The sequence below is a fragment of the Neoarius graeffei genome, chromosome 20 (assembly GCF_027579695.1).
Source record: "Neoarius graeffei isolate fNeoGra1 chromosome 20, fNeoGra1.pri, whole genome shotgun sequence".
Classification (NCBI taxonomy): Eukaryota; Metazoa; Chordata; class Actinopteri; order Siluriformes; family Ariidae; genus Neoarius; species Neoarius graeffei.
In genome coordinates, this window is record NC_083588.1 from 60,666,843 (window position 1) to 60,691,182 (window position 24,340).

At 45.3% G+C, this 24,340-nt stretch overlaps 1 protein-coding gene across 1 annotated transcript in view; it reads left to right on the forward strand.

Annotated features, from left to right (window-relative positions):
- The window catches only part of LOC132869081 (myosin-15-like), a 57,386-nt gene that overhangs the window by 27,720 nt on the left and 5,326 nt on the right, over window positions 1-24,340 (forward strand). The window contains exon 21 of the mRNA XM_060902435.1: window positions 20,874-21,002. Coding sequence (XP_060758418.1) covers window positions 20,874-21,002 — 129 coding nt within the window. The remainder of the gene's footprint in view (window positions 1-20,873; window positions 21,003-24,340) is intronic.

Sequence of the window (24,340 nt, forward strand, 5' to 3'; positions counted from 1 at the left end):
CTGGACAACAGGATGAGAGAACGCCACCAAGCCTTGAGCCCCCCCAGCCTCCCTACCTCTACCTGGAGACCGTCTATCTCCTTCAGTGACTGTCCAGAACCCATGCAAGTGGGTCGTACTCGCCTCTCAGCATCTGAGAGGGAGCGCAGAAGGAGGGACAAGTGCTGCATCTACTGTGGCAAGCCTGGTCACTTCCGAGCATCATGTCCCGAACTCTTGGGAAAAGGACTGCCCCGTCCAGCCGAGGGAGGGTTGTGACGGGGCCTACCCTCTCTCCCGGACTCCCTGGCCAAGGAATCTACATCCCGGTCTCCATCTCCTGGGGTGAGTCTGTCCACTCTTGTCAAGCTTTGATAGACTCAGGGGCGGCTGGGAACTTTATGGATATTCACTTCGCCCAAAGCATCAATATTCCGACTGCACCTCTTGAAGTCCCACTGTCTGTGTCTGCCCTCGATGGCCAAGCGTTAGGTGATGGAAGAGTCACCCAAGTTACTTCTCCAGTTTTCCTCCAGTCTCAAGGTCACAAGGAAGAAATATCCCTGCACCTGATTCCTTCACCTGAGTTCCCAGTTATTCTAGGCCTTCCTTGGCTTACTCGCCACAACCCTCGCATAGACTGGGTAACAAGCCAGGTTGTGGAATGGGGCCCTGCATGCCATGCCTCTTGTCTGCTCTCTAGCTCTCCTGTGTCTCCTGCCGAGCCCCCTGATCTCACCGAGTTATCTCAAGTTCCCACAGAGTACTGGGATCTCAAGGAGGTATTCAGCAAGAGCAGGGCCGCCGTTCTTCCTCCGCACCGGGCCTACGACTGTGCCATCGACTTGCTCCCTGGGACTACCCCTCCTCGTGGCAGACTGTTTTCACTCTCTCAGCCAGAACGCAAGGCCATGGAGGAATACCTCAAAGATGCCCTGGTCTCTGGGTTTATTCGACCCTCCACTTCACCTGCTGGAGCCGGCTTCTTCTTTGTCGGCAAGAAGGATGGGGGGCTCCGACCATGTATTGATTACAGGGGCCTGAATAAGATCACTGTGCGCAACCGATATCCCCTTCCGCTGATGTCCACAGCTTTCGACCTGCTCCAAGGCGCCACCGTCTTCACCAAGTTGGACCTACGGAACGCATACCACCTCATCCGTATCCGACAGGGAGACGAGTGGAAGACTGCCTTTAACACCCCGTCTGGGCACTACGAATACCAGGTGATGCCCTTCGGACTCACCAACGCACCAGCTGTTTTTCAGGCCCTAATCAACGACGTCTTAAGGGACATGATTAACCTATATGTTTTTGTCTACCTCGACGACATCCTTATCTTTTCCAAGACCGTGCAGGAGCACCGCCACCATGTCCGCCAGGTTCTCCAGAGGCTGCTACAGAACAATCTGTTCGCCAAGGCCCAGAAATGCGAATTTCATGTTCCCGAGGTCTCCTTTCTGGGATTTATTGTACGGACAGGCCAACTCCAAATGGACCCTGCCAAGACCCTGGCCGTCCGGGACTGGCCTACTCCCAAGTCCGTTAAGGAGGTTCAGCGGTTCTTAGGATTCGCTAACTTCTACCGCAAGTTCGTCAGGAACTTCAGTTCTGTGGCAGCACCCATGTCAGACCTCACCAAAGGGACAGGTGGATCTTATGGCTGGTCTCCTCAGGCAGAAAAGGCGTTCAAAGACCTCAAGGACCGCTTCTGCACGGCACCCATTCTGGTTCTCCCGGACACCTCCCAACCATTCATCGTGGAGGTGGACGCCTCGGACAGTGGTGTCGGCGCGGTGCTCTCTCAACGTTCGGAAGGAAAGCTGCACCCCTGCGCTTACTTCTCCCACCGCCTGAGTCCTGCTGAGTCCCGGTACGATGTGGGGGATCGAGAACTGCTAGCGGTCAAACTGGCCCTTGAGGAGTGGAGGCACTGGCTGGAGGGAGCACAACATCCATTCCTGGTTTGGACTGACCACAAGAACCTGGAGTACCTCCAGCAAGCCAAGAGACTGAACCCTCGACAGGCTAGGTGGGCCCTGTTTTTCAGTCGGTTTGACTTCACCCTCTCATACCGCCCCGGCTCCAAGAACACCAAACCTGACGCACTGTCCAGACTGTTCTCTGCCACTAACAGGGAGAATGAAGTCGGGCCTATTATCCCTGTGTCCCGGATTGTGGCCCCTGTCCGCTGGGGTATTGAGGAGGCTGTCCGACGAGCCCAACGCCAGGACCCCGGTCCTGGGACGGGGCCACCAGGCCTCTTGTACGTCCCACATCAAGCCCGGGCCAAGGTTCTCCAGTGGGGTCACTCTTCCCCTCTCACCGCCCACCCGGGAGCTCGGAGGACCCTGGACTTCCTGAAAAGACGCTTCTGGTGGCCTAACATGGAGAAGGAAGTAAGGTCATTTGTCCTGTCCTGTGAGGTTTGCACCAGAACCAAGAACCCACGACAGCGTCCCCAGGGTCTCCTGCATCCTCTGACCATTCCCCGGCGTCCCTGGTCCCACGTGGCAGTCGACTTTATCACGGGTCTCCCTGAGTCACAAGGTAACACGGTCATTTTGGTCTTAGTTGACAGATTCTCCAAGGCCTGCCGCTTCATACCACTGTGCAAACTCCCCTCTGCTCTTGAAACTGCGAAACTTTTGTTTAATCATGTCTTCCGAGTCTTTGGTCTTCCACAGGACATCGTCTCAGACCGAGGACCCCAGTTCTCCTCCCGAGTGTGGCACGGGTTCTGCAAGGTCATCGGAGCCACTGCCAGCCTCTCCTCTGGGTTTCACCCACAGTCCAATGGTCAGACGGAGAGGCTCAACCAGGACCTGGAAACCACCCTGCGAGGCCTGGCTATGGATAACCCGACATCGTGGAGCACCTGGCTGCCATGGGCGGAGTACGCCCACAACACCCTGCAGTCATCGGCCACCAAGCTGTCGCCATTCCAGTGCCAATTCGGGTTCCAGCCACCTCTGTTCCCGGACCAGGAGGAGGACGCGGGGGTGCCCTCGGTCAACCAATATGTGAGACGGTGTCGCAAGACCTGGAGCAAGGTCAGGAAGACCCTCATACAGACCTCCAGAACCAACCAGACTCAGGCCAACCGCCATAGAAGACCTGCACACGCTTTCCGCCCTGGGCAGCGTGTTTGGCTGTCCACTAAGGACCTTCCACTGCGGGTGGAGAACCGCAAGCTTGCTCCTCGCTACATTGGCCCCTTCAAGGTGGTGCGCAGGGTGAACCCTGTCTCCTACCGGCTCCAGTTGCCCCGGACTCTGAGGATCAACCCCACTTTCCATGTTTCCCTGTTACGGCCCGTACTGACATCTACGTATGCCCCTGCCCCTAGGAACCCCCCACCCCCCCGCATCTTCCAGGGGCAGACTGTGTTCACTGTGAATCGCCTGCTTGACTCCCGCCGGGTCCGCGGCGGGTTGCAATATCTGGTGGACTGGGAGGGCTATGGTCCTGAGGAGCGCTGCTGGGTTCCTGCTCGGGATGTCCTTGATAAAGAACTATGTCGGGACTTCCATTCGGCCCATCCGGATCGCCCTGGGAACGTCAGGAGACGCTCCTAGAGGGGGGGGTCCTGTTAGGACTAGGACTGTTTTGGCCTCTAGAGGCCGCTGTTATTTCCTTTTCGTGTCATGTTTATTTTGGCCTCTAGAGGCCGCCACTGTTCCTGTGTTTTGTGTTTGTGTTAATTGCCTAATTATCTTCACCTGTGTCCTTAATTAGTTTGTCTATTTATACCCCTGAGTTCAGTCCTCTTGTCACGGAGTCTTTGTGCTGTTATGTTTATCTCCAGTTTCCTTTGTACTGTGTTTTTTGATCTTCTTAGCTTTTGAATTTTTGCACTTTGCTTTTCTTTTGGATTATACTCTTTGGTTTTTTTTTGTCTTTTGTTTTGCCCTGTATATAGTGTATATAGTTTAAATAAACCTTTTGATTCTTTTTCTACTTCCGCCTCACGCCTCTGCATTTGAGTCATCCCCCTGGTGGCCTAGTGGGGGTTTGCTGGATTATCACACCAACGAACCAGGTTCGAATCCCAGCAAAACCCTAACACACCCAGTATGGTTTTCCGACCTTGACCCTTACACACAGAGATTCTTCCAGATTCTCTGAATCTTTTGATGATATTATGCACTGTAGATGATGATATGTTCAAACTCTTTGCAATTTTACACTGTCGAACTCCTTTCTGATATTGCTCCACTATTTGTCGGTGCAGAATTAGGGGGATTGGTGATCCTCTTCCCATCTTTACTTCTGAGAGCCGCTGCCACTCCAAGATGCTCTTTTTATACCCAGTCATGTTAATGACCTATTGCCAATTGACCTAATGAGTTGCAATTTGGTCCTCCAGCTGTTCCTTTTTTGTACCTTTAACTTTTCCAGCCTCTTATTGCCCCTGTCCCAACTTTTTTGAGATGTATTGCTGTCATGAAATTTCAAATGAGCCAATATTTGGCATGAAATTTCAAAATGTCTCACTTTCGACATTTGATATGTTGTCTATGTTCTATTGTGAATACAATATCAGTTTTTGAGATTTGTAAATTATTGCATTCCGTTTTAATTTACAATTTGTACTTTGTCCCAACTTTTTGGGAATCAGGATTGTAAGAGAAAGCTTGCAACAAAGTTGTCTGTGCTTTTAGAGCTAGCGATAACATTGCAATAGCTATGCAGTCTGGTTAGTCAAATGACTTTCTATAGATTTTCCCGCCAAGTTGCCGTAGCCTTGCCCATGATGAACATTAACACATAGCTAGTTAACTTGGACACTGTTAGTTAGCATGTAAAAACAGAGTTACGCTAACATGAATAACGTTAACTTATCTGAAGTCCTTTCAGAAATATATTTTAGCATAATCTTGCCAAATAAACAATGTAGAAATCTTTCTTTTCTAGTAGCGTTAGCTACCCAATATGATTTCGAGTTTGAAAAGAGTTTGCTAGCATGTCAGGTGGAGCTTCACTGACTAGCTAGCTTAACGTTAAACCACCATGATGGCACAGCATGCGTTCATTTTGTGAATTCACATTTCTGTCTTTGGTAACGGCATTAGGTTTTGTAAGCGTTGTGGCAATAATACAACGACACGTTGAGAGAAAATGTAGGGGAGAGTGGGGAGGAGTGAGCCATGGGGAGAAGTGAACCACTTAAAATTTTTCTAAATTTAGCCAGGGTTTATCCCAGTTAACTTGTCATATGAAGTCACCAGGGAATTCCCCTGACTTCAACCCACAGTGGATGGAAGCCTGGCACCCTGCTCACAATAGGAGAACAAAAGTCTAAAATTCAAGGTAGGAAGTAAATATTTCACTTAACATGTTTTTTCATCCTATTGTCTAATAAACCAAGATAACAATCACATTGTTGTTGTTGTTTATTAGGCATGTACTATGGTATTGTGTGATGACATAACCTGGGCCACATCCTTCCGTTCAAATGTAGGTCGACATCAGAAGCAATGGCGGGTCGTTTTGGGAGGAGTGAGCCACACAGTGCATGGGAGGAGTGAGCCTAGGCTCACTCCTCCCTTCAGTGGCCCACTCCTCCCTTAACTAATCTTGTGTCATGGTGATACATTACCGTACTAATACTTTTACATGTAATTAAGGTATGGGGCTATAATCCACAGATTACCAATAATCCTACCAACCAGTCGTTGGCATCAAACGTACTTTAGACCAGTTCATGTTTGATGTGGTCTTTTAACACGTTCATTTTTGTATGCTGGGATGGCATACGAGGTACCTATACTTCTGTTGTAGGCTTTAAGAAGCCTTGAGTTCCAATTTCAGGTTAGTTGGTAATTTGGCTAAGCGTGCCCATTACTAGTATCTCATTTCAGATTATTTTGGTGTTTCGGCTAAAGACAGGCCTCAGGTTTAATTATGTTTTATAGACTGTAATGCTGCTGTGCAAACACGTGTTCCTACAAAAAAAAACTTATAATAGCTGGACTTTTTTTGTTAAGATTTTAGATTTTTTTGATATCTTTACTGTTTTACAAGTTTTACAGTCTGATTTGTTTTTTTTTAATACGTTTCATTTGTTACAGTTCAAATAAAAGTTTGTATTTCATGACAAATGTCATTTGCTCATGATTTCAAGCCAGTGGTCCAGTCCTCCCCATGGGGTGGTTCACACCTCCCTTAGATCGGGAGGAGTGAGCCATAAAATTAACAGGCTTTTTCTCCCATCTGTAGAACTGATGGTTGCACGATTAGTTGTACAACTTGGTTCGTGTTGCAACTACTCTGAATACCTTTCATTTGCATAGGATCATTTTAACTTCAGCCCTTTTATTTTGGCTAGGGGTCCAAAAATAAAAAAAGCGGCTCACTCCTCCCCACTCTCCCCTACTTGTAATACTTAAGTATTTTTAAAAGCAAGTACTTCAACTTAAGTAAACATTTGACTGGAGAACTTTCAATTGTATCAGAGTAACATTTGACCAGCGGGATCTGTACTTTGATTTAAGTAATGAAGTTGGGTACTTTGTCCACCTCTGGTCAAGACTGAAACGCAGTTACACAGTGGGCGGAGAAGAAGGGCAGGGGTGCAGCCTGAAGAGGTGAGTCTTCAGCCTGCGCTTGAAGGTGGTTACGGAGTCGGCAGTTCTGACCTCAATGGGAAGGTCATTCCACCAACAGGGAGCCAGGACAGACAGCAGTTGTGAGTGGGCTGAGGAGGACAATAACAGAGAAGGGGAGCGCTATAAAGATATGTAAGGAATGTGGGTCAGGTTGAGAAAATAAGAGGAGGGAATGAAAAGTCAGGAAATACTTCCATCCATCCATTATCTGTAGCCGCTTTATCCTGTTCTACAGGGTCGCAGGCAAGCTGGAGCCTATCCCAGCTGACTACGGGCGAAAGGCGGGGTACACCCTGGACAAGTCGCCAGGTCATCACAGGGCTGACACATAGACACAGACAACCATTCACACTCACATTCACACCTACGCTCAATTTAGAGTCACCAGTTAACCTAACCTGCATGTCTTTGGACTGTGGAGGAAACCGGAGCACCCGGAGGAAACCCACGCGGCCACGGGGAGAACATGCAAACTCCAGGAAATACTTTTCTTGGGGCAAATTTGATCGGATCCGACATTTGAACAAATAAACCAATTGAACGCCATGTGCGTGGCAATATGGCGGCCAGATGGCTTCACTCGTCTCTACAGCGCTGATTGGACAATCAGCTCTCCAGATGTTTCACGGAGAGATCAGTGAGCGCAGCGTGCTGTGACGTCATCGAGTGGAGAAAAAAAAAAAGAAGGCGGAGCTTCCAGAAACTCGCCGAACTTTAAGGTGCTTATTTAAGTTACTGTTGATCAGAGGAGACACTAGATGGCGCTGTTTTTAGGGTTAATGGATTTACAGTCTTGGAAATGGATGGGTGGATTAATGATTGCAGCTTGTGCTCGTGTCGCGGGTCTTCCACTGCGCCCCCTGCTGTACACCGCCGGAACTGCAGCCGCCGCATCCACCCTTTACTGTTATATGAAACCAAGTGATGGAGAGAAAACAGCGGACCCCGAGGGCCCACCTGCACTCGAAGGTACAACCATCTCTCAGTCCTGCTGTAACCATGCGGTGATAAGTTCACTCCTGTCCTTCAAAAAGTCATTATTGAGTAGATTTGTTCAGTCCTGGAGCTCAGAAGCTTCACTGATGAGTGAAATCTCTCTCTCTCTCTCTCTCTCTCTCTCTCTCTCTCTCTCATGGTAAAACATCATTCTTTTATTCTTGTATTTTATTATGGAATGGTTTACCATCAAATGTCAAAAGTGCTTGAAGTAAATCTCAGTTCAAACTTGTAGTCAAAAAGTCTTTATTTGAAAGTCTTACACAAGAATCTAGTCATTTTGTATTTTATTCATGTAATTTTCCACTTTTTATATATTTCTCTCTACTTACCTATTGATAACTATTTTTTTTTATTGGTGCTATTGAACTATGTTACATGTATTTTTTTTTATAATGGACCACAATGGAAATAAGTACATGCAATTTCCTGTGTCATCCATGTACTGTATTATTATGTTATTTGCACAAACATTTTAATATTGAATAAACAAATTTAAAAAAATCACTGGAAAAAATTCATTTGCATAAGTTTGGGGAATTGTTATCGGGAAAATATTCAACAACTTCACTCTTATGCAGTGCAACATGATCACATTCACTTCAGCCACAAAGGGTTGAAGAATCAGAATCAGAATCAGGTTTATTGGCCAACTATATTGACACACACAAGGAATTTGGTTCCAGCAGTTGGTGTCTTTATAGCCATACAGAAAAAGAAGAAAAATGTATATATGTACTGTACATGTAAAGATAACTGTATAGAGGATATTTCACGGCGGTGTGAAGACATGAAGTTTATCTTCGAGTGGTGAACATGTTTCACGAGTGAGCGCAGTGAATATTTTTCAACACGAGAAAATAAACTTCATATCTTCACGCCACCGTGTAATGTTCTTTATATTATATGGACACATCCACACAAGGCGGCACGGTGGTGTAGTGCTTAGCGCTGTCACCTCACAGCAAGAAGGTCCGGGTTCGAGCCCCGTGGCCGACGAGGGCCTTTCTGTGCAGAGTTTGCATGTTCTGTCTGTGTGGGTTTCCTCCGGGTGCTCCGGTTTCCCCCACAGTCCAAAGACATGCAGGTTAGGTTAACTGGTGACTCTAAATTGAGCGTAGGTGTGAATGTGAGTGTGAATGGTTGTCTGTGTCTATGTGTCAGCCCTGTGATGACCTGGCGACTTGTCCAGGGTGTACCCCGCCTTTCTCCCGTAGTCAGCTGGGATAGGCTCCAGCTTGCCTGCAACCCTGTAGAACAGGATAAAGCGGCTACAGATAATGAGATGAGATGAGACATCCACACAAGAAAAAAAAAACCCGCAAGTTAATCAAAATAATTTTAACTTTGAACCGGTTCACCATTTTGACATCGCACATCCAGTCAGCGGGAAAACATCGGAACTGACATCATTGATATCCTTATGAGTGAAGATATTTGAAAATATGTTACTCATCATCCCAGATATAGTTCGTATGAAAAATACAAGTGGCGCATTTCCCAGTAAAACACTCATGTCTATATAATAAATATGTAATCTACAATATTGACAATATACACAGTACACAATATACAGACACTGTGCAAGTTATTTACAGACAAGACACAATATACAAAAAACTCTACACATGAGACAGCCAATGTACATAGAGTGCGGTGTTGTAGTCCAGTTTATTAAGGATGCCACGTCCTGCCCTCTAGAACTTACGTTCTGCCCTCAAATACCAACGCCATGCCCAAATTTATATTTGCTGTACTCATAAAAGCTAGCCTGGCTAACGTGACTTCAAAGCTCTGGGCCCTCATGTTGCGTCACGCTTAGGATGGGAGGGCCCAGGCTACATAAAAGCAGCCTTGACATACATTCTGCCACAGAAATAAAGTGTGCCCTCACGAATGCGAACAATTGTGGAAGTAACACATGTTTCCAATCACAGCACACTGTTAAGAAGAACAAGAAGAACAACTTGATTCATCACACGCTTGTGAAATTCCCTTCTGCATTTAACCCATCTGAAGCAGTGAACACACACATGCGCACACACGTGAGCAATGAGCACACACACACATACAGTACCCAGAGCAGTGGGCAGCCATGCTAACAGTGCCCAGGGAGCAATCGGGAGTTAGGTGCCTCGCTCAAGGGCACCTCAGCCCAAGGCCGTCCCATATTAACCTAACCGCATGCCTTTGAACTGCAGGCGAAACTGGAGCACCCGGAGGAAACCCACACAGACACGGGGAGAACATGCAAACTCCACACAGAAAGGCTGGGCTCAAATCCAGAACCTTCTCGCTGTGAGGCGACCGTGCTAACCACTACACCACCATGCTGCCCCCATTCGTTAGCTATTTCTAAAAAAAATAACATGGGATTATTTGCCAATACATTTTACGGAAAATATTCACAACAGTTTTTGTTTTGCCTTCACAAATTTCCAAGATGATATGCTGGCGGAAATGTTGGCGTCAAAAGTGGAAAATACTCATCTCATTATCTCTAGCCGCTTTATCCTGTTCTACAGGGTCGCAGGCAAGCTGGAGCCTATCCCAGCTGACTACGGGCAAAAGGCGGGGTACACCCTGGACAAGTCGCCAGGTCATCACAGGGCTGACACATAGACACAGACAACCATTCACACTCACATTCACACCTACTGTCAATTTAGAGTCACCAGTTAACCTAACCTGCATGTCTTTGGACTGTGGGGGAAACCGGAGCACCCAGAGGAAACCCACGCGGACACGGGGAGAACATGCAAACTCCACACAGAAAGGCCCTCGCCGGCCACAGGGCTTGAACCCGGACCTTCTTGCTGTGAGGCGACAGCGCTAACCGCTACACCACCATGCCACCGTGGAAAATACTGTTTTCTGGAATTCAAAACATAAATAAGTTAATATATGATGAGTGATGGATTTTTTTTTTCCATTCAGACCCAGTGTGTGACCAGGCCACAGAACCGGCTCTGGTCCAACTCAAGGAGGTTCTTCAAGACCAGGTCACAGTATGTTTGTCCTGCTCCTGACTTTAAAAGTAGACAGCCTTTCGATTTCATAAAATCAGTGAAATTTAGTTCCCTCTAAAATTTGGTCATTGTGATATATGTTTATTTTTGTAATATCTTTAAAAAAACAGGTCATTCTGTGGCTGGGAAGTTATTTAATTTGAGGGGATTAAAGCAAATAATGTGCATGAAATCGCTCGCTTCAATCAGTCAAGCAGACAGAGGAAGTCCGTGTGTGTGCGCATGCGCAGGTTTCCCTTTGAGCGTGCACTGACAGTTCCATCATTCTGTCGCTAAACGAACAGCTGATCACACCGAGGTGCTCGCTGAGCGCCAATATTTATTAGTTTGGTCCTGCGTTTCCTTTCCTTCGTATAGAACATAATGTCTTTTTTTCTTGCTTTCTTTCTGTTACTGTAGTCGGTCTTTCACGTTTCATTCGCACACTCATTTTGTCCTCCATTTTTCTCTCCTGTTTCAAATTTGTATCCCACAATGCCTTGCGTGAACGGGGAAAGCGCACCACGTGATGCATGACGTAGTATCTTGAATTGGGTCATGGTGAAGCAGGAAAAAATAGCGGAGAATTTAGGGCCACGTGGAGATAAATTCATTAATTGTTCTTTTAGGGGGAAAAAGTAATAAAATTGGAAGTCTGTGATTCGAATTCAGTAGTTTTGAGTCCACTAAACAAAAATAATTGGGTGTCGGGGAAAATTCTTTTTATGACCTACACTTGAAAAATCTGAAAGGCAGTCTAGCTTTAATCTTACAGTGTACATTTACAGTCTCTTAATAACAGCAGAACTGCATGTTAATATTTACAGCATGTAATGTTTCTTTACAGTAATGGCACATTGTTAGGGTTCCCCCAGCTGGAACGGCTTCTTCTCGAGACTAATGCCCTCGTGCCACCTACAGAAATCTGGAGCGAAAACACCGCGAAAAAAAAAACAGAGAACCAGAGATCGGTTTCACTGCTGTTTATTCACAGTTTTCTCGCCAAAGATAAAATATTTCACACAATCTTTTATAATATCCCAAGAGCTGTTTATCTTCTTTGTTTATGTGTTGTGTCTGTATGTGTGTGATGAGAAGGGTGTGTGTGTGTAGAATGTGTGTGTGTGTGTGTGTGTGTGTGTGTGTGTGTGTGTGTGTGTGTGTGTGTGTGTGTGTGTGTGTGTGAATGTGTGTGTGTGTTATGTGTGTGCATATGTGAATGTGTGGATATCTTGTGCTAAGTCAGCAAATCGCATCTTAATTCCACTGGAATTCCTTAATTCCATTAATGTGTGTGTGAATGAAACCTTCAATCATAAGCAAAATAATATTTCATATCAGCGATTCAGCAATTTCAGCATTTACGCACGTCAAAGCGTGCGAGATGTTTTTACAACAATTTTAAACAAGACACCATGTTTATGTCTAGTCTAGCAAAGAAGTGTATGTCTTCTCCACTGGAGGAAGGTCAGGTTACACAGGAATAGTTTAAAATCACTGTTGTAGTATTATATCTCATCTCATCTCATTATCTCTAGCCGCTTTATCCTTCTACAGGGTCGCAGGCAAGCTGGAGCCTATCCCAGCTGACTACGGGCGAAAGGCGGGGTACACCCTGGACAAGTCGCCAGGTCATCACAGGGCTGACACATAGACACAGACAACCATTCACACTCACATTCACACCTACGCTCAATTTAGAGTCACCAGTTAACCTAACCTGCATGTCTTTGGACTGTGGGGGAAACCGGAGCACCCGGAGGAAACCCACGCGGACACGGGGAGAACATGCAAACTCCACACAGAAAGGCCCTCGCCGGCCCCGGGGCTCGAACCCAGGACCTTCTTGCTGTGAGGCGACAGCGCTAACCACTTGTAGTATTATATAGTTATTAAAATAATAAAGGATCTTAAAAAGCTCTAAAATATTAAAATCATAAAGTCTTAACACTTTGTGCAGCAATAAGGCTAATATAAATCTATAAAACTTGGCACTGTTCAGACACATTTCTGATCAATAATACACATTTCATATCAAAATAAGCAGAATGTTCTGATGATATGATAGCAATGTTCAGACAGAATGGAATTTTTAAACAATGTCTAGCTGAGACAGAAGGTCTGAACAGAATAAATCCTTACAATTTTGTCACAAAATAAATTACTGCCTTCTTGGTCAAGAATAAATACTTACAATTATTTATCCTTACAAAGGAATAAAACCTTACACAAATTGTACTGCATTTTTAAATACAGTTAGGTCCATAAATATTTGGACAGAGGCAACATTTTTCTAATTTTGGTTCTGTACATTACCACAATGAATTTTGAACAAAACAATTCAGATGCATTTGAAGTTCGGACTTTCAGCTTTAATTCAGTGGGTTGAACAAAATGATTGCATAAAAATGTGAGGAACTAAAGCATTTTTTTAAACACAATCCCTTCATTTCAGTGGCTCAAAAGTAATTGGACAAATTAAATAATTGTAAATAAAATGTTCATTTCTAATACTTGGTTGAAAACCCTTTGTTGGCAATGACTGCCTGAAGTCTTGAACTCATGGACATCACCAGATGCTGCGTTTCCTCCTTTTTAATGCTCTGCCAGGCCTTTACTGCAGCGGTTTTCAGTTGCTGTCTGTTTGTGGGCCTTTCTGTCTGAAGTTTGGTCTTTAACAAGTGAAATGCATGCTCAATTGGGTTGAGATCAGGTGACTGAGTTGGCCATTCAAGAATATTCCACTTCTTTGCTTTAATAAACTCCTGGGTTGCTTTGGCTTTATGTTTTGGGTCATTGTCCATCTGTATTATGAAATGCCGACCAATCAGTTTGGCTGGATTTGAGCACACAGTATGTCTCTGAATACCTCAGAATTCATCCGGCTGCTTCTGTCCTGTGTCACATCATCGATAAACACTAGTGACCCAGTGCCACTGGCAGCCATGCATGCCCAAGCCATCACACTGCCTCCGCCGTGTTTTACAGATAATGTGGTATGCTTTGGATCATGAGCTGTACTACGCCTTCACCATACTTTTTTCTTTCCATCATTCTGGTAGAGGTTGATCTGGGTTTCATCTGTCCAAAGAATATTCTTTCAGAACTGTGCTGGCTTTTTAGATGTTTTTTAGCAAAGTCCAATCTAGCCTTTTTATTCTTGAGGCTTATGAGTGGCTTGTACCATGCAATGAACCCTCTGTATTTACTTTCATGCAGTCTTCTCTTTATGGTAGATTTGGATATTGATACGCCTACCTCCTGGAGAGTGTTGTTCACTTGGTTGGCTGTTGTGAAGGGGTTTCTCTTCACCATGGAAATTATTCTGCGATCATCCACCACTGTTGTCTTCTGTGAGTGTCCAGGTCTTTTTGCATTGATGAGTTCACCAGTACTTTCTTTCTTTCTTTCTTTCTTTCTTTCTCAGGATGTACCAAACTGTAGATTTTGCCACTCCTAATATTGTAGCAATTTCTCAGATGGGTTTTTTCTGTTTTCGCAGCTTAAGGATGGCTTGTTTCACCTGCATGGAGAGCTCCTTTGATCGCATGTTTTCTTCACAGCAAAATCTTCCAAATGCAAGCACCACACCTCAAATCAACTCCAGGCCTTTTATCTGCTTAATTGAGAATGACATAATGAAGGAATTGCCCACACCTGCCCATGAAATAGCCTTTGAGTCAATTGTCCAATTACTTTTGGTCCCTTTAAAAACAGGGTGGCACATGTTAAGGAGCTGAAACTCCTAAACCCTTCATCCAATTTTAATGTGGATACCCTCAAATGAAAGCTGAAAGTCTGGACTTTATGTCCATGTCCATTATACAACTATAACTTGAATATGTTTCAGTAAACAGGTAAAAAAACAAAATTTGTGTCAGTGTCCAAATATATATGGACCTAACTGTAGATGGCTTGGGTCACTTCACCCCTCAGCGGTTCTGCTCAGTCATCCTGACAGTAGTTCTGGCAACTGGCGGTCCTTTTAGTCAACTCGGCTTCAGTTCTGGCATACCAATGCCTTGCGGGATGTCTCTGTTGAGTCAAAGGTTCCGGGAGTAAACCCCTACAGAAAATCGGGAGTGGCGCCCCTGAGACACTTGGTATTTGTATGTCACTACCTCCTGGCAACTCCTGCGGTTAAACCAGCACCAATTGTATTGGTTCTGCCTCTCCATTGGATCCTGCTGCCAAGACAAAAGAGGGGAATTCTTGTTGTCTGGACAGCCCAGGATTTCCATATTACCACCAAGGCTACTCACACTCCTCCAAGGACACTCCTTCAAGAATATAGATACTGTTAGGGTTTTGCTGGGAATCAAACCAGGGTTGCTGGTGTGGTAGTCCAGCAAACCCCCACTGGGCCACCAGGGGAATGACTCAAGTGCAGAGGAGTGAGATGAAAGTAGAGTAAAAAACAGTTTATTGACAATGCCCAGAAGTTCAGAAAATTCCAAAGCAAAAAAGTTACAAAAGTAAAATCCAAACGCTCAGAAGATATACGGGAAAAATAATACATCCAAAAGTTCAAAGTCCAAAATCAGAAAAGAAAAGCCAAAAATCCAAACGCTCAGAAGATCCAAAAAATGACAAAGTAAAAAGTCCAAAAGTTCACAAGAAAGCAAAAATGTCAAAAAACACAAGGACATAGGCAAGGTACACGGAACAGAGGTTACTAGCCATGAACAGCACAAAGACTCCGTGACTAGGGACCAAACTGAGGAAGTATAAATACACAGGGTAATTAAGAAACTAGGCGGGGCAGAAAATAAAGAACAGGTGGGGCAAAAGGCACATGAAAACAAGGCTGTCAAAACAAACACAAAACAGAAACAATAGCGGCCTCTAGCTGTCAAAAACAAACATAACCAGACAAAGAAATAATAGTGGCCTCTAGAGGCCAAGATAGTCCCAAGTCCTAACAGATACTTAGCTGAATATAACAAAGCCTTGCATAGTAATTTTTATGTTCACATGGCAAATTAATTATTTAAGTACAGGAAGCATATAGGCATGTGCATGATGTGCTATTATTAAATTATAATTTTTACAAATTTATGAGATAATAATACGATTGCTTCCATAAAAATGCACAATTTGACAAAGTGTTAAAAAGGCAAATGTGAAAAAATATATTTCGTAAATCATCATCATTGATCAAATATGTTTTAAAACACTCCTTTCCTATCAAAGACGTTTGTGCTCACACAACTGTGCACTTTAGGACCTGAAAACACTATTTAGTTTCAAGGCGCTACGGATTCAGGAAAAGGGTTTTTGTCACAAACGCATGTACGCATGTGTATATGTGCTCTGAAAATACATTTTTACACTTACGGAGGAGGAAATGAAGTTTGTATTCCAGCACAAGGCTCCATGATGTCGGGTTATCCATCACCAGACCTCGCAGGGTGGTTTCTAGGTCCTGGTTGAGCCTCTCAGTCTGGCCATTGGACTGGGGGGTGGAACCCAGAGGAGAGGCTGGCAGTGGCCCCGATGAGCTTGCAGAACCCCCGCCACACTCGGGAGGAGAACTGGGGCCCCCGGTCTGAGATGATGTCCTGTGGGAGCCCAAAGATTCGGAAGACATGAGTAAATATTAGTTTGGCTGTTTCAAGGGCAGAAGGGAGCTTGCACAGCGGTATGAAGCGGCAGGCCTTAGAGAATCTGTCGACTATGACCAAAATGACAGTGTTACCTTGAGAGTCTGGAAGGCCCGTGATGAAGTCGACCACCACATGGGACCAGGGACGCCGGGGAATAGGCAGAGGATGCAGGAGTCCCTGGGGATGCTGTCGTGGGTTCTTGGTTCTGGTGCACACATGGACAGGACGAATGTTCTGGTTCTGGTGCACACATGGACAGGACGAATGACCTCACTTCCTTCTCCATGCTCGGCCACTAGAAGCGTCTTTTCAAGAAGTCCAGGGTCCTTCGAGCTCCTGGGTGGGCGGTGAGAGGGGACGAGTGACCCCACTGGAGAACCTTGGCCCGGGCTTGACGTGGGATGTACAAGAGGCCCGGTGGCCCTGTCCCAGGACTGGGGTCCTGGTGTTGAGCTTGTCGGACAGCCTCCTCAACACCCCAGCTGACAGGGGCCACAATCCGGGACACAGGGATAATAGGCCCAACTTCACTCTCCCTGTTGGTGGGAGAGAACAGCCTGGAAAGAGCGTCAGGTTTGGTGTTCTTAGAGCCGGGGCGGTACGATAGGGTGAAGTTGAACCGACTGAAAAACAAGGCCCACCTAGCCTGTTGTGGATTGTCTCTTGGCTTGCTGGAGGTACTCCAGGTTCTTGTGGTCCGTCCAAACCAGAAATGGATGTTGCGCTCCCTCCAGCCAGTGCCTCCACTCCTCAAGGGCCAGTTTAACTGCTAGCAGTTCTCGATCCCCCACATCATACCGGGACTCTGCAGGACTCAGGCGGTGGGAGAAGTATGCGCAAGGGTGCAACCTTCCATCCGAGCGTTGAGATAGGACCACGCCGACACCGCTGTCCGAGGCGTCCACCTCGACGATGAAGGGTTGCGAAGTGTCCAGGAGGACCAGAATGGGTGCCATGCAGAAGCCGTGCTTGAGGTCTTTGAACGCCTTTTCCGCCTGAGGAGACCAGACATAAGATCCACCTGTCTTTTTGGTGAGGTACGATATGGGCACTGCTACAGAACTGAAGTTCCTGACAAACTTGCGGTAGAAGTTAGCAAATCCTAAGAACCGCTGAACCTCTTTAACGGACTTGGGAGTGGGCCAGTCCCGGATGGCTAGGGTCTTGGCTGGATCCATCTGGAGTTGTCCCGTCCGGAGACCTCGGGGACATGAAACTCGCATTTCTGGGCCTTAGCAAACAGATTGTTCTGTAGCAGCCTCTGGAGAACCTGGCGGACATGGTGGTGGTGCTCCTGCAAGGTCTTGGAAAATATCAGAATGTCGTAGAGGTAGACGAAAACGTACTGGTTGATCATATCCCTCAAGACGTCGTTGATAAGGGCCTGAAAAACTGCTGATGCATTGGTGAGTCCGAAGGGCATCACTTGGTACTCATAGTGCCCTGACGGAGTGTTAAAGGCAGTCTTCCACTCGTCTCCCTGTCGGATACGGATGAGGTGGTATGCGTTCCGTAAGTCCAACTTGGTGAAGACAGTGGCGCCTTGGAGCAGGTCGAACACTGTGGACATCAGCGGAAGGGGATAGCGGTTGCGCACAGTGATCTTGTTCAGGCCCCTGTAGTCAATACACGGTCGGAGCCCCCCATCCTTCTTGCTGACAAAGAAGAAGCCGGCACCAGCAGGTGAGGTGGAGGGTCGAATGAACCCAGAGACCAGGGCATCCTTGATGTATTCCTCCATGGCCTTGCAGAACGAAAATAAAGAGCCAGAACGGCTGAGAGAGGGAAAACAGTCTGCCCCGAGGAGGGGTAGTCCCAGGGAGCAAGTCGATGGCACAGTTGTAGGCACGGTGCGGAGGAAGAACGGCGGCCCTACTCTTGCTGAAAACTTCTTTCAGATCCCAGTACTCTGTGGGAACTTGAGATAACTCGGTGAGATCAGGAGGCTCGGCAGGAGACACAGGAGAGCTAGAGAGCAGACAAGAGGCATGGCATGCAGGGCCCCATTCCACAACCTGGCTTGTTAACCAGTCTATGCGAGGGTTGTGGCGGGTAAGCCAAGGAAGGCCTAGAATCACTGGGAACTCTGAGGAATGAATATGGTGCAGGGATATTTCTTCTTTGTGACCTTGAGACTGGAGAAAGACTGGAGAAGTAACTTGGGTGACTCTTCCGCCACCTAAAGCTTGGCCATCCAGGGCAGACACAGACAGCGGGACTTCAAGAGGTGCCGTAGGGGCATTGATTCTTCAGGCGAAGTGGACATCCATAAAGTTTCCAGCCACCCCGGAGTCTAACAAGGCCTGGCAGGAGTGGACGGACTCACCCCAGGAGATGGAGACAGGGACTTGGCCAGGAAGTTTGGGAGAGAGGGTAGGCCCCGTCACAACCCTCCCTCGGCTGGACAGGGCAGTCCTTTTCGCGAGAGCTCGGGACATGATGCTCGGAAATGGCCAGGCTTGCCACAGTAGATGCAGCACTTGTCCCTCCTTCTGCGCTCCCTCTCAGATGCGGAGAGACGAGTACGGCCCACTTGCATGGGCTCCGGACAGTCACTGGAGGAGGTAGATGGATTCCAGGTTGAGGCAGTGAAGCAGGGGAAGCTCAGGACTTGGCGGCGCTCTCTAATCCTGTTGTCAAGACGAATGGCATGTGAGATCAGTGTTTCGAGGTCACTTGGGCATCCGATAGAGGCCAGACCGTCTTTGATGGGGTGAGACAGACCATGGTGGAAGGCTGAAACCAAGGCAGTCTCATTCCATCCACTGACTGCTGCGAGCGTCCGGAACGAGATGGCGTAGTCTGCAACGCTTCCTCCCTGCCGGATGGACATGAGCTTCCTGGCTGCGTCTTTACTGATGTCCGCCTGATCGAAAACACAAAGCATCTCCTCCGTAAACAGCTTGAAATCAGAACACTCAGGTCCCTGTCTCTGCCAGATGGCTGTTGCCCAAGCTCGTGCCTTATCAGCTAACAAGGTTATCACAAATGCAATCTTGCGGCGATCCGTAGTGTAGGTGGTAGGCTGGAGCTCAAAGGTGAGTTGGCACTGGGTAAGGAACTCCCGGCACTCACCGTGCTTGCCATCATACCTCTGTGGTGCAGGAAGGCAGGGTTCACGAGGTGAAGGAGCCAATGGTGGAGCAGGAACAGGAGATGGGGGCAGAGGAGTCAGCTGTGCCAGGGCTTTCCCAATTTGCTGAAGCAGTACCTCGTGACAAGCAAGGGCCTCACATTGGCTTGCGAGTGTTCGTCCATGAGTGTCCACGGTAGCTCCGAAGCACGTTAAAGCAGCCGTAATTCCCTGAAGGTTGGCTGGGTAGACAGTTGACGAAGCCTCTGCTGAGTCGGTCATGATGGAGTCTTTCTGTTAGGGTTTTGCTGGGAATCGAACCAGGGTCGCTGGTGTGGTAGTCCAGCAAACCCCCACTAGGCCACCAGGGGAATGACTCAAGTGCAGAGGAGTGAGATGAAAGTAGAGTAAAAAACAGTTTATTGACAACGCCCAGAAGTTCAGAAAATTCCAAAGCAAAAAAGTAACAAAAGTAAAATCCAAACGCTCAGAAGATATACAGGAAAAATAAAACATCCAAAAGTTCAAAGTCCAAAGTCCAAAATCAGAAAAGAAAAGGCAAAAATAAAAACGCTCAGAAGATCCAAAAAATGACAAAGTAAAAAGTCCAAAAGTTCACAAGAAAGCAAAAATGTCAAAAAAACACAAGGACATAGGCAAGGTACACGGAACAGAGGTTACTAGCCATGAACAGCACAAAGACTCCATGACTAGGGACCAAACTGAGGAAGTATAAATACACAGGGTAATTAAGAAACTAGGCGGGGCAGAAAATAAAGAGCAGGTGGGGCAAAAGGCACATGAAAACAAGGCTGTCAAAACAAACACAAAACACAGAAACAATAGCAGCCTCTAGCTGTCAAAAACAAACATAACCAGACAAAGAAATAATAGTGGCCTCTAGAGGCCAAGATAGTCCCAAGTCCTAACAGATACTTAGCTGAATATAACAAAGCCTTGCATAGTAATTTTTATGTTCACATGGCAAATTAATTATTTAAGTACAGGACGCATATAGGCATGTGCATGATGTGCTATTATTAAATTATAATTTTTACAAATTTATGAGATAATAATACGATTGCTTCCATAAAAATGCACAATTTGACAAAGTGTTAAAAAGACAAATGTGAAAAAATATATTTCGTAAATCATCATCATTGATCAAATATGTTTTAAAACACTCCTTTCCTATCAAAGACGTTTGTGCTCACACAACTGTGCACTTTAGGACCTGAAAACACTATTTAGTTTCAAGGAGCTACGGATTCAGGAAAAGGGTTTTTGTCACAAACGCATGTACGCATGTGCATATGTGCTCTGAAAATACATTTTTACACTTACGGAGGAGGAAATGAAGTTTGTATTCCAGCACAAGGCTCAGGACAGCAATCCAGACTCAATGCTCATTTACTGCAGTTTTTGACAGCAGAAGTCTGATGAATGCAAGGATTCTGTGTCATACATTGTATATTGGAGGCTGTATGGCCCTTTAGATAAATCAGAGAGCTGCAAATAAACATGATGTTTAGACTGAATGCTGGTGTTCAGGAGCGCTGCGATCACCTAAAGACAACAGTATTTGTATGGTGAATTTCAGGATTCTGTGACTGAGGCTGAGAAGAAGCTTGAGAAGATTGTGATGTCCTTTATTCAGCTGGAGGACAGAGTGAGGGAGCTGGAGGAACTGCTGTGTGATGCACGCAGAGATTGTGACATGAAAAGCAAGGTAGATCAGATCAGACTCTGTTTTAAAAAGTACTTTTCAAAGTAATATGAACTCCGTATAATGGGAGTGATTGAGAATAGGAAATATCTGTACATTGGAGTTTGAGACTCACTATTACACACACACACAAAGGCAGATTTATAGATCTTGTTAGAGTGTTTGAAGTCTATAATGCCTAACAAGCTACAAGTTGTGTTTCCTCTTTCCTCCGAACATAGTAAGCAGAAAATCTGTAACACTTTTCTTCAAACAAAAATACACTAAATCAGGGGTTTTCAAAGTGTGGGAGAGTCAGCCCTCCCTCGGAGAGCAAATAAACAACAGCGCCCCCCCCCCCCCCCCCCCCACACACAATTTTTGTTGTTGCTATACTTAATGTTCCATTCGTATTTTTAAAAAATGGTTGTTGTACACATTTTTCTTTTTTTCTTTTTCACATTTTAAACATCTGTGCTTTTTAAAACATCTTGTTTTACACATTTTAAACATCTCATAGCATCGTTAGCTAGCACCTCTTGGCAGACAACACACTGTGGCAGTGGAGCATCTTCAGATCCAGTCCATGAAAATTCAAACTTTAAATAATCGTGGTCATACTTCCTTCTTTTTTCAGTCCCCCCAGGATTCCGCGGGCCTTTTTTGTGATTGTTGCGGGCTAAAATGTCTGATGTTGCGGGGGGTTTCCAAAAAATTGTGATGAAAGTTGCGGTGTTTTTTAGGTTTTTGTTGCGATTACATTGGGGGAGGAAGTGAAAGTTGCGAGAAATTGTTGCGATTTTCTCTTTTTGTGATTAAAATTGAGTGATATGTTAAATATTAAGTTATTACTGAAAAACTATTGATAAAAAAAAACAGACACTGAGAAATGGTCCTATAAACAACTTTACCAATATAAAAGATTACCAGGACTACAAAAATGCAGAAAAATAGGCTTTACTTATCCAAATGCACCTGTTGGTTCAAAAGTTAAAGTGCAGAGAACCTCACAGCACAACATGAAGTTACCTTAAAATCTAATATAAATGCCTCAGCTTTCATGTAAGAAAAAAAACTATTAATACTAGTACTGTGTGCAGGCAGTCTCTCCTGAAGACTAAATTAAGCAATAATTATAAACTAATGAAATAAATGGCTCAGGCTTCATAGAAGAAAAAAAACAATTTGAACAGAATCTCACAGTATGATGCTGAAGCTGCCTAAACAATGGAAAATAAAATACCATTTTGGCAAAAATGTTGGCATCCATTAATTTCTTGTATTAAGTAAAAAAATAATGTAAAGTGCACACAGTCCTTCACTGTAAACATAACACACTTTCAGTAACAGAATTTAAGCCTATATAAACACTGACTCTGCTTCTCTTGAACGTATACACGGAAGTAAGGCAGAAAGTAGTTTGTCGACGTCACCTCAAGACGACGCCAACGATTGGTCAAATTTGCGGGAAAGTTGCGGTGATCGGATATAATTGCAACACCGCCCTGAATTCGCGGGGATTGGTTGAATTTGCGTTGAAGTTGAAAATTGCAACATCCTGGAGGCTCTGTTTTTTTGCTTGGCCCAGACTCTGTCTCCTCACTCACTGTAGCTTTAGGTACTAAAAATCGATCCATTTTGTCTCTGGTAAAGGCTACCTGAAGTTCGCTAAATGTCCGCAATAGTAACTTATTCTGGTTTATTTTTCCTCACGTTGTGCCCCCCCCGAAGAACTCTGGTGCCCCCTAGGGGAGGCACGCCCCACACTTTGAAAAGCCCTGCACTAAACTATCCCTTTTTGTGTCATTTGTTCTTTAATTGGAAAATATGGGCCTAGTCCATTCCTCTACTTTTCGTTTGTTCTCCAAAGGCTTTTTTTGGGGGGAGGGGGATAGACTAAATAATCTACCCCATTTACATTCATTATCTATGAATCATATTTCATGTTGCAGTCGCTGATAATGATGTGTTATGCATGATTCAGTGAAGTGAACTGAGAACTATCAGCTCAAAGGTTAAATTCACTCTCTGTAATCCCCTGACAGGAAAGTTACTAGTCAGTAGTCATAGCCCACAGTGTTTTTTTGGGGGAAAAAACCCAACAACTTATGACCAAAAATGCATCTTTTTCATATTCTTTATCAATTTAAAGAATACTTTTAAAAAAAAAAAAAAAACACTTTTGTTTCATTTTCTTAATAACCAGCAATAATTATTTACCCACATTTGTAAAGGGTGGAGTATAATATAATAACCTATTAACTAAAATATTCCTTTTATAAAAATAAAAAACATAAAAACAAGTAGGCCTTTTCTTCATAAACGTTTATGAACATTTGCACTACCTCCATTTTTCTTCTCCTTTTTTATCGCTTTCAGCAGTCTGTAAAAGCAGAGCTCTGATTTCTTGTTACATCTATTTGTTGAGCCAATCACACAACAGCTGTTTCCCATTTTAGATCTGTTTTACTTTTATGCATTTTTGTGGCATTAGAGCTGTGTTACTTCCACCACATCTAGAAATCTCATCTCTGGTCTTCCTCTTTTCCTTGTACTTAGCAACTCCATTTCCAACATTCTTTTCCCAATAAAACCTGGATCGCTCCTCTGTACATGTCCAAACCATTTCAATCTCACCTCTCTCACTTTGTCTCCAAGCTGTCCTACATGGGCTGTCCCTCGAATCTCCCCCTTCCGCACCAGGATCTGGTCTTCCCAGGTAGTCTCCTGTCCCAGTACTACCCAATTCCTTAAGGCACATTTTAGGGGAATTGTGCTCCTAGGTACTGTCGGGAAAGCGTTTGTGCGAGTCATCCTACCAAGACTTCAAACCATTGCACATGTACCCAGAATCGCATTGTGGCTTCAGAGCAGGGCGGTCGACAGTGGATATGATATTTTCACTACGTCAACTACAGGAAAAGTCCTGTGAGCAACACCGTCCCCTCCTCATTGCCTTTATTGATTTGACTAGCATTTGATCATGTGAGCAGGGATGGATTGTTCAAGCTATTCCAAAAGCTGGAATGCCCACCAACTCTGCTAAAAATAATCAAGTCCTTTCACACGAACTGTCACTTATGACAGCACCTCATCTGAAACTTTCCCAGTTAGCAGCGGTGTGAAGTAGGGATGTCTACTAGCCCCTACCCTCTTCTGCATCTTCTTTGTGATGCTGCTACACTATGCATTTGGAGGGTCAACTGAAGGTGCCTACTTGCACACTCATAGTGATGGCAGCTTTTTTCAGTCTTGCTCACCTTTGCTTGAAGACCAAAGAGTCATTCGAGAACGTCTCTTTGCTGACAACGCAGCTCTTATTGTTGACATTGAAGACTGTCTTCAGCACCTTGTCAATCAAT